This window comes from Antechinus flavipes, chromosome 2, assembly GCF_016432865.1.
Source record: "Antechinus flavipes isolate AdamAnt ecotype Samford, QLD, Australia chromosome 2, AdamAnt_v2, whole genome shotgun sequence".
NCBI lineage: Eukaryota > Metazoa > Chordata > Mammalia > Dasyuromorphia > Dasyuridae > Antechinus > Antechinus flavipes.
This window is the reverse complement of record NC_067399.1, coordinates 275653622-275665315: the sequence shown is the minus strand read 5'-3', so window position 1 is coordinate 275665315 and position 11694 is coordinate 275653622. Positions and strand designations below refer to the sequence as shown.

General features: G+C 34.5%; 1 protein-coding gene across 2 annotated transcripts in view; it reads right to left on the bottom strand.

Annotated features, from left to right (window-relative positions):
• Positions 1-5536: 5536 nt before the first annotated feature.
• SNAP23 (synaptosome associated protein 23) overlaps positions 5537-11694 on the bottom strand; it is a 55069-nt gene continuing 48911 nt past the window's right edge. For both annotated transcript variants that reach the window (XM_051977171.1, XM_051977170.1), the window contains exons 6-8: positions 8614-8772; positions 7817-7961; positions 5537-7209 (exon numbers count right to left, since the gene is read on the bottom strand). In XM_051977171.1, coding sequence (XP_051833131.1) covers positions 7144-7209; positions 7817-7961; positions 8614-8772 — 370 coding nt within the window. In that variant the 3' untranslated portion in view covers positions 5537-7143. The remainder of the gene's footprint in view (positions 7210-7816; positions 7962-8613; positions 8773-11694) is intronic.

The window sequence follows — 11694 nt, the reverse complement described above, 5'->3', positions numbered from 1 at the left end:
CCCGGGTGGAGTACAAAAATTAAATAGCCCCTACCCTCAAGGAACTTTTGTTTTACTTGGAGAATTATGTATATAAATATATTCAAAATAAATTTCAGGGAAAAGGCATTAACAGCTGGAAAAAGGGGGGCAGCTGGATGGCATAGTGGATAGAGCACCGGCCCTGAAGTCAGGAGGACTTCAAATCCGGCCTCAGACACTTCACACTTCCTAGCTGTGTGACCCTGGGCAAGTCACTTAATCCCAATTGCCTCAGCAAAAAAAAAAAAAAAAAAAAACAGCTGGAAAAAGGGTGACAGGGAAGAGGAAGGAAAGGTGTGAAGTACAGGTTAGCTCCCTGGAGGCCTCAGAATCAGCAGGAGTCAGGATAAGCAAAAGTCCTTGGTCTTTAGGGGGAAAAGTGAAGGGGATTGACAAAAACTGCCCCATGCTCTCCACCAACTGACCTCCCTTCTCCTGGGCCTCCTCCATCCTCTAATCCCTCCTACAATTATCTGTATACACCAAAAGATTGAGCCAGCACAGAATAGTAAGAAGGGCCATTTTGTAAACATGCAAATAGAGTATTTTGTCCAATAGGTAATTAGCCTTAAGTGCTCAGTTGTCTGATTCCAGTGCACCTATTCAGAGTTTCAGCCTTTACAGAAAGACCTTGAGAAAGGGAAGCACTTGATCTAAACTTTGAAAACAGCTAGGAATTGTATTTTTAATGGTTCACACCATAAAGGATAGACTCTACAAATCTGAGAACAGAGTATTAGGGTGGGGGGAAACCCTGCAAATCAGGCACTTTGGACCAGAAGGCTTGAAAACAACAATTTCTGTGTGTGTGTGTGTAGATATATATATATATATAAAAGCAAGCCTGGAAGGGTGAGAGATTGTGAAAAAAATTAAGCGTCAAAATGGAGTTGCAATTGCTCCAAAGTTTGAAAAGCCAGAGCTGTGTTTCAGGAATTGCTTTGGCAGCTATATGTCAATATGTCAAAACTGCCTCAAGGAACCATGAAATACCAAAGATTTTCTTGTTTATATGAGCCTTGTCAATAAATAAGACATTAAAAATATTTTTTGAGGATTCCACAGCAAGGGAATTGCCAGTTTTGTTTACAGTGAAAGGTTCTACTAATAGAAAAGTTGAGAACCACTGGGCTATAGCAGCAACTCAAGGGAGAAATTATTCAAACCTCATCTAAGATCAGTTCAATTGAGAGTGGAAGGAAGCTGAGACATAACACTTTATGTCCTCGGCAAGAATTATCACCCAGGTGTCAAAACTGACAATATCTGCATATTAAAAATTATAAAGCACTTTCTTCAAATAAGATTTTTTCATTTCTCTGGCTTAACAGTGATTTGCTCATATACAAATACACTTATTGAATACCTGCATTTAATCCAGTGAAGAAATAGGTTAGCACTTTGTTCAGTGTCCACAGCCAAGTTACATAACTGGGATTTGAATTCTGGTTTCCTCTGAAGTCTAGCATTTTACATTTATGCCACACACCTTCATGTCAGAATTGTCATTTTGAGAAAACTTCTCATTCCATTCTACTAGCCAAAGAAAGAAATGGAACTAAATTTACTAGCAAAGCCTAAGTGGGAGACCACAAAAGTTTCTAATATTGAATCTTCTGAGGAGTCAAAACAGTATTTTTCAACAAACTACATCTTTGTAAGACTATAGTAGTTGTCCTTTGTGTAATCCAGCAAAAAACATTCTTCCTCTGAAATAATTTTTTGATGTCTCACATAGTCAATATATGATGGCCATGGATAGTTAAATTCTCTGTAAGCAGAATACAAGCTCTAACAGGTCCTGCTAGGATAGAAAACATCCCTCTACTGTCTGTTTATAAAATACATGTTTGTTGTCCAAGTAGCCAGCCTAATTTGTAGTTTATCACTGTTTGGCTGTAAGGTGGCTTTTTTTGGCCATGTACTTTTTTTTTTTTTTTAATAACTTTTTATTGACAGAACCCATGCCAGGGTAATTTTTTGCAACATTATCCCTTGCACTTACTAACGTTCCGATTTTTTCCTTCCCTCCCTCCACCTCCTCCCCAAGATGGCAAGCAGTCCTTTACATGTTAAATAGGTTAAATATCCTAGATACAATATACGTGTGCAGAACCAAACAGTTCTCTTGTTGCACGGGGAGAATTGGATTCAGAAGGTATAAATAACCCGGAAAGAAAAACAAAAATGCAAACAGTTTATATTCATTTCCCAGTGTTCTTTTTCTTTGGGTGTAGCTGCTTCTGTCCATCATTGATAGATTGAAACCATTTCCATCAGAATAAATCCTCATACAGTATCGTCGTTGAGGTATATAATGATCTCCTGGTTCTGCTCATTTCACTTAGCATCAGTTCAAGTAAGTCTCTTGGCCATGTACTTTAAAAGATGATAGTCTTCTAAAGGCTAGAAAATGTTTTTGATTTGCTGAAAGATGGGAGGACCCACAATGAAAACACATCTTTTGATAACTGAAATAAATGCTATCATGTGATATGCAGTATGCATTTTAATATATTTAAGAAAACTTGTTTTTATATGGAAAAGGCAAGCAACGTGTTTCCAATAATGGGTGTGACACTGGTACAAGCCGAGTATATTATCTTTCTCTTATGTTTCTTCCTATACACACTGGCTGCTGGGTATTCCACCTCAAGTGTTCAGTGTGAAAGTACAAGTAGAATCAGACTAAGATAAACATCTCTACCTAAATCTCTGATCATAAAAACAAGCTAGAATTTTATCATGGAGGGAATATTGAAAGGATAATAGCCCATGAAAACAGCAGATTTGGTAATTAGCAAGTGCATGTCCAAGAATATCCTCTTTCCCTACCTCATAATATATAGTGCTAGATGTTATTGGGTGGGCACAAAGACAACTCTGCCTTCAAATAATTCGTATGGTGGGAGACAGCTTTTCAAAATTTGAAAACTACCTTTCATGCATTGACATTTGCTCACAACAGCCATGTGAGACAGAAGCTATTGATTATTTAAAGAAAAATGAAGATAGAAGATGGAGCCTGAGATCCCTCCCACAGCTAGTGTCGTAGGCAGAATTTGAATTCAAACGTTCCTGATTCCAAACTAGTAGTTCTCTCCACCATACCAGGATCTTACTCTATCCAGGACCTTGTTTTAGGTTTAGGTTGAAGATGGAAGGTTTGTGTGCAGGTCTAAATAAATGCCTTACTGGTATAACTATTAAGAAAATTTTGGTTTTAAGTACTAATTTTAATTAGTTCTGTAAGACAGTGATTTGTGGGGCTGGCAATTGAGAAATCTTGGAATCTTAGAAAGGGATATGCAGTTTTTTAGCAGAGTACAGAATGCATTGAGATAGGGAAAAACTGGAATCAGAAACTAGGAAAATGTGGAAATGGAGAGAGACCTGGGAGACCAAATGGAGAGAAGCTGGGAGACCAATTCACCACTGTAGTCCAAGCGAGAAGTGATGGGGACCTGGTAATTATGAATGGACAGTATGTAAAAGACAGATAATCTAGAAATTGCAAAATAATTTTTACTATTAATATATGGGATGAACAAGAGAAAGTAACCAAGGTTGTAAACCTAGGTGACTAGAAATATGGTTAATATTTTCAGTAGTATTAGGGATATTTAGAAAAGGGAAGAATTGAGGGAAGGGGGTAAATGGAGTTGTGTTTTGGATATGTTAAGTTTAAGATGGCTATGGATCAACTAATCTGAACTATCCAACAAGGAGAGGAGATATGAATCTAGAACTCAGAAGATTAGAGCTGGATGAATGAATTATTTGGAGAGAGATGTGAATCCGTAAGATTCACATCTTATGAGATCAATAAACAAATAAGCATTAAGTATCTACTATGCTAAGTGCTTTATAAATATCACATTTAATTCTCACAACAATCCTGGAAGGTAGAAGCTGTTATTATCATTCCCCAATTTACAATAGAAGAAAACGAATACTCAGAAGTTCAGTGACTTGTCCAGGGACACATAACTAGGCCAAGGCCTGATTTTAATTCAGTTCTTTCTCACTCCAGCCTCAGCTCTCTGTCCACTGTGTCATTTAGTTTTGATAATAAAGTGGGGCCAGCACAAAGCCACGAAGGACACCTCAATAAATGGACATAACATGAAGATCCAGAAGTATGATGAATGTTCAGATATACCAATATATATAGCATTAAATTAATGATAGATTAATTAGTATAAAGTAAAATGAAGTTAAGAGCTTCATTAAAAACAAAAAATGTTTTTTATTGAGGAAAACCTGATCATTCTAATGGCAGTTTCAAATTAGCTCTTCACTTACAGACCTCTTTTCCTTCACAAGTTGAATCAGCTTCTCTGAAAATAGTGATCAAAAATTAAGCCAAAAGAAGATTAACAGCAATCCAGACAACACTACCTATACCCTCACTTTATTCATAAAATTATATCCTTTCCTGTTATTGTCTTAAATAAGGTCCATTCAAAGTTTTCCAGGTTACCTGCCAAGATTAAGGGAACAACATATTTCCTGGAATATCCCAATAACAAGGAAACAACTAAAGTGGCTCATAAATGTACTCCTGGACTGATCTCAGAATAAGTACCAAAGCAGTAATACAATGGAACCATTGTATTGCACATACATTCCACCTGGAAATGAGTTGGTTCAATCAGATAGATAGTGCTACTGTTTGTTTTGATTCCTAGGAAGACATTTCCATTCATTTACTATTTCAATGCCCACATAGCCAGAGCATCAGTGGAAAAAAGGTAACAAAGAGGGGCAAAAAGGAAAGGGGCCTCCACGATAACTGAAAACAGGAAACAGTCCAAGTTTTGTACTTTCTTAGGACTTTGCTTCATCATCCTCTTGAAAAAATATCTAGCCAAAATGTTTTTAATGCCTTGATTTCAATTGAATCAATATTCTTCATAACCTAAGCTAAAAATTTCTAATTGAATACTAAATCAGTATTCCATTCCATTTAAAAAACTACTGAAGGTTAGGTTCCATAAAACTTTGTACTTCGTATTTTTCCTGTGAAACTCTGTCAGGTTTATTTTTCAAAATAATAACTCAGACTTGTATAAAACACTTTTAAGTTTTGCAAAACAGTTTGTAAATTAGTTAAGTGAATAAAGTTACCACTGGTCCCATTATGAATGGATCTACTCCAGACTAGAACTGACTGCGTAGCTCTTTCAGGACAGTTATAATAAGACATTCCTTTCTATCAATAGCAAAGGTACTAGAAAAAGAAAAGGATCTACCAAATGTGCAGATACATTTTTAACCTCAAAGCAACAAACTACTAAATTGCATTAAAAAAGATACATATCCATTATTATTACAGAAAAAAGGAATTAATCTGTATTTATTTCAGCAGCAATTGATTTATAATTCTATTATAAACAAAATATATAACCCTTAATTCAAATGCCAAATGTTGAAAAAAAAAAAAAAAAAAAGGGATAGTCCGGAGAAATATCATGCAAAACAATCCAAAAAAAGAAACAAATTCAACAAAAAAGAGAAACAAAAAAATGTTTTTTATTGAGGAAAACCTGATCATTCTAATGGCAATTTCATCTTGGCTCTTCACTTACAGACCTCTTTTCCTTCACTTCACAAGTTGAATCGACTTCTCTGAAAACAGTGATCAAAAAGATTTCCCACTACCTTGAGAGAACATAGTTCCACGGGTCAGGTACAAAATTTAATTACAAGTATCAATCTGTGGTTTATGGAAAAATAGCTGATATGTATCTGTTGACATATTAATGAAAAAGGCACAACTATATTATGATCAGTTCATGTAAGTTTTCAGGTAATGCTGAATATTCTGCTGGATAAAGTTAAATATGCAAAAAAAAATGATAGTGCAATCACATTTTTCTTCATAATAACTGAGCCCAACTTATGATTTTCCAGATTATTTCTAGCTGAAGAGAAACCAATAAACAGTCTAGAATGGGTAGACTACTATAGTGGAGAAAGCTGGGAGCTATAAGGATACCAAAGCAACCCAAGTACTTTTTTTGAGTTAAAACTCCCCAAACCATTCCTTCAAAAACAAAACAAAATTAGTAACAAAAAACCCCCACTGTAATTCGTGGTTTTGAGGTAAACTGAATTCACTTTATACAGTTATATTAACCAATTTGTCATTCTTGTTTTAAAGAAATGTCAATGTTTAACTTGTAAATTATATATAATTTCTCCCAAATAAATGGAACAAACACTGAGGTGATAAATGAAGATGCAGCTTTGTAATGGGAATGTGATGCTACAATTTTTTTTTTTAATTTTAAACCATGAACTTATACAAAGTGTTCCTGGAAAATGCAGCATGAACTGGGACTACAAAACATATTTCTGTATAGCAATCATTTGGACAAAAATTAAGTTCTTTTATCTAAAAAAAAAAAAAGTTAATTCTGTTCTGCATTTAGATTTTATGATTTTAAGAATCATAATCTCCAAAGCAAAAAGGAGCCAAAAAGTTATTTATCACTACCCTTACCTTAAGGATTTTATTTTTGATCCTGGCCTGTGATTTCATCTGATGCAGATAGGCACATGCTCTGCAACTTCTAGAGTGTCAGGCAGTTGTCCTGAGAGCTTTGAGAGCTTGGGCCACCTGCCCAGAGGGATGGGTTATGACTAGACATTATCTCTATGTAACTTTTTCTATGTAACTTTTATTGGAAAAACAAATAATCCTCCCAAACCTCTAATCCTCCCTATCCCACCCCTGAGTATATACTCTCCTCCATTGCTGTCTTTGGCAATGCTTAAAAATCCTGAAAGCCAGAAGTCTGCTTGAGTGGAACAAAAAGAATGTGTAACAATTTTAAGGGTTTTGCAATGCAATCTCAGCCTGTGTACCAAGGAGAAGAACCCCAAAGGGAAGACTTAATTGTTTATATCAATCTGCTTCACAAAGGAAAAGAGCAAGAACTTGAAACCAAATGACAGGAATCTGCTTCACTTCTCTGTCCCTTGCCCTCTCGTTACTTAGAGTGGATTGTTGGGGCAAAGAAATTTCAAACACTGAAAGGTACTATGAGTGATTCAGGAAGAACTGGAGGATGTAGCAGATGAAAGAATTTCCAGGTAAAGGCAGCAACAACATCTTTAACTGTCAATGAGTTTCTTTGCTCTGGCATTGGCATTATCAATACGATCTTTGTTAGTATCAGCCTGAAATGGAAAGGGGGAAAAAGTTAAGTACACACAGTATAACATGGACATAAAAAATCACTTGAAGGAGTTATTTTCTTCTCAAATCTTTGTCAGAAAGATATGGAATTGAATCGTCTTGAATAAAGCAGAATAATGTCATAAAGTATATATTCTTAAATGTCTCCACAAGATCAGAGGCTTACTCCAGACTTAGGGGATTTCAATTTCAATGTCTTCAGACCTATTTTTCCCCCAGGTTCTGCCCGTTTCTATCAATAGGTGTCTTCGTCAAGCTCCCCTTTGTCTCCTACTCAGCCCCCACTTCTCAAAGGAGTTCTAGGACATATCTGAATGACATCATTTGTCCCCTGATGTCCCTCATGCTGTTATTTTGGTTTATAATTGTTATTATTACCTACTCATCAAACCAATTTGCTGTAAAGATGGTATCTTATTGGAATCTTCCCATAACACTCTACCACAAAGTCAGATATTGAATAACTATTATGGAAAAAAATTTGCTGTAAAGATGGTATCTTATTGGAATCTTCCCATAACACTCTACCACAAAGTCATATATTGAATAACTATTATGGAAAAAATGGAGAGGCTTTGAGAATCTTACCTTCTCAGTGATTTTTTCTATTTGCTTGTTCTGAAAGTCAATCTCATTGCCCATGTCTATAGCCATGGTTTTCAAATTTCCCAGGATACTGCCCACCTGAGACAAATTTTCTTCCATTTCATCTTCTCTGGCATCATTAGTTATCCTATTACAGAGACAATAAAATATTACCACTGAATTTGTAGTATGCCTCAAAAAACTGGAAAACTGTAAAAACTGACTTCTTGAGAAGAAGAAACTAACTTTTCATTTTCAAAAACAGCTTAATTGACTGGATTGTCAACACTCTGACATCAGTTTTTTTTCATTATAGAATAAGTAGTACATATTAAGTGGTCATTCTGAAAAATTTGACAATAGTGAAACTCAGTACCAGTAGAAATAGAATATAATCTTTTATGTATATGTGTACTTAAAAGCAAATTTCTAACATAAATTACCTTTTTTTCCTTTTTTTAATGAAAGCTTTTTATTTTCAAAACATGAATAGATAATTTTTCAACAATAATCCTTGCAAAACTTTGTGTTCCAAAATTTCTCTGCCTTCCCCCAATCTCCTCTCCTCGATGGCAAGTAATCCAATATAATAAATATGTTAAAAATATACTAACATAATAACTACCTTAATGCCATCTAAGAAACCATGCAAAGTTATTCTAACAAAGAAAGGAAATTCAATGTCCTGAGTGAAAAGACATGAGGTTACATGTAATGGAAGGCTGGGGGATTAAGAGGGGAATTTTTTTTTTTTTTTTTATAAGAGTAATGGGGAAAGTTATTGGGAGAAACAGATATACCGTTTAATGTATCCACCACTGGCTGCTCCTGCAGCTGTTTGCTGAGTTTGACCATTTGTCATACGGCCTGGCTGTTTAGAAACCACATTACCAGATGAATTGTCTCCACCTTCAGACCATGTTGCCTTATACGCTTTGCCAGACTCAAAATTTGCTGACCTACACAAAAAAAAAATAAATAGCAAATCAGATTGAGCGGAAATTATGTGAAAGAGTCTACATCTTGTTTAGCTTGCCCTATTACTGATGCATAGTCAAGTATACTTGAGATTTCCATTAAAATGAACACTCAATCCAAGCATTTAATTAAATTCTACTATAATATATAAATGTCATTCATAATTCTCATGAGAATCCACAAGGTATAAAGAGAACTGACTTTAATCCGAAAGGTTAGGATAACCACTGTGAGGCTCACTTCTGGTTAATTACCCTAAGATCAAGTACCCTAGCACATGGCAGAAAAAGTGAAAACTGTTAAGAATAGTTTATCTTGACCATAATATGAAATAGGAAGAACACAGATAAGTTAAAGATAATGTTAACATTCAATTTCATTCAACTTCCTTTCCACCAAACTTTTACTGGAACTAATAACAAGTGATATAAATGTCTGACTGGTTTGTTTCTTACTTGAGGTGAAAGTTTCAAGAGATATTAAATGAGCCCCCAACATAATCATGGAATCATCAAATATTTCAACTAGATGAGTAATCTTGATAAACAGAAAAAGTGCAAATCGTATAGCCTACCAAGCAACAACGAATGAGGACATAGATCCAGACTGCCATTTGAGCCAATCCAGTTTCCTCATTTTATTTATGTATTTGCTGACGGAATTGGGGTTAAGTGACTTTGCCCAGGGTCACACAGGCAGGAAGTGTTAAGTGTCTGAGACCAGATTTGAACTCAGGTCCTTCTGACTTCAGGCCTAGTGCTCTGTCCACTGTGCCACCTACCTGCCCTCTTCCTCATTTTATTTAAGAAAAATCCTAAGGGCCAGAGAAGCTATGATTTGCACAGTTATTCAGATAACCAATAGCAGAATTTAAGGCTTGAAACCAATATAATGGGCTTGAAACCAATATTGCCTATCAGTTCAAGGTTCTTTTTTCCCCCCACTACACCAGGTTTTCTTTCAGAGGTGAGCAAACACAAATAATGAATGACGTGAAAAAAATGTTTGCAAACCTTAAAGCACTATATAAATATTTACAATGGATAGATTTACTTGGCTAAAATTTTTAGATACAATAGCTTATTCTTCCTGATCCTATTTTTCTCCCTATTCAATCAAATATTTAGTTAACATTGACTATATGCTAGAAACTGCTGTTACAAGATACAGAAATAAAATGATTCCTGTCTAAGTTTACATTTTATCCTATGATCTGAAAACCAAATCTTTTATAAAACTATCTTTTCTAAAAGTGACTGATAGTCTATCAGAGTATACTTTTATTATACCTGCACCTGAGAATGATGAAGACATAGGGCTTAATAAAATGCTTGTTAAATGGTAAAGTCTATTTAGAGGATTTCATAATAATGACTCCCAAGAATACTAAAAACTTTCTAACCCTTTTACAGGGGGGAAGAAAAAGTTAAAATAGCTAGTGTTTACATAAGCAGATATTCTTTGTGGAATGTACTACTTGAGAGTCTAGCAAAAACTTTAGAATCCTTCTCAGAACAATGTTTTTAAATACACAGAATAAAATACATAAAATATTACAAAAATCAATTATATTGAATTTTCAAAAATCTTTTTTAAATTAAGGACTCCAGGTTTCTAAGTTTCACAAAGAGTTTTCACAAAATAACATGGGCTATTTCATTTGATCTTCCTAACAACCTAGTCAAGCTTTTATATATATGGCTTTTTTTCAGGTTCTCCTTTGCTAAAGATGAAATGGAAGTTTCTGGAGATAATCTTGGCCCCTTTGGTATACTTCAAATTATTCTCCAATAAGGAAATTTTAAAATGTTATAAGCAGAGAAGAGATTAAGATAGTATAGTATGACTAATCCTAAATGCACTTTGGGGTTTATTGCTGAAAGAACTATAATTTTAAATGTATTATAATCTTTATGCCTTAATACAAATGTGTTCTGTTTTAGAATAGGATGAAAAAAGTGAAGCAAATGTTTTAAAAATATCAAAAATTAAAATCTGAAGTATGTATCTATATGCCTTTTTTTTGTTTTTCCCAGTTACATGTAAAAGAACATTTTGTTGTTGTTGTTGTTATACACGTACATTAATTTCCTAACATATTTCCATGTGAATCATGTTGGGAAAGAAAAATCAGAACAAAAGGAAAAAACACAAGGAAAAAAAAAGGGAACACAGCATGTGCTGTGATTTACATTCAGTCTCCACAGTTCTCTCTCTGGATGGAGATGGCATTTGCTCTTCAAATTTTATTGGAATTACCTTGGATCACTGAACACCAAGAAGATATCAAGTCTATCATAGCTGATTACTACACAATCTTAACTGTTGCTGTGTACAATGTTTTCCTGGTTCTGCTTGTTTCGTCCAGTTCATATAAATCGTTCCATATCTTTCTAAAATCAGCCTGTTCATCATTTTTTATAGAATAATAATATTCCATTATTTTCATATACCATAACTTATTCAGTCATTCCCCAATTGATGGGCATCTGCTGAGTGCCTTGCCACCACAAAAAGAGTTGCTACAAACATTTTTGCACATATAAGTTCTTTTCCCTCTTTTATGATTTCTTTGGGATACAGACCAAGTAGTGCATTCCAATTTTCTTTAAGAGTTTGAATGAAAAAGTTTATTTTGATCTTAATAAAGCCAAAATTATTAAATACAATAATATTCCTTTTAAAGAAAATACAGTCCAATGATACTGTCAGAAACCTTATAACAGGAGGTATAAATAATATTAGCAAGAATAAGCAAATGGGGAGAATATAGCATGAACAATTATTAGAAACCAAAATAACTTCAAATTTGATAGAAAACATATAATATATATGTGGGCATCTTGGGGTTGAGGTTGGAGCAAAACTAGGAAAAATTTTAAAAGTGCCTGTTTTCAGGAAAG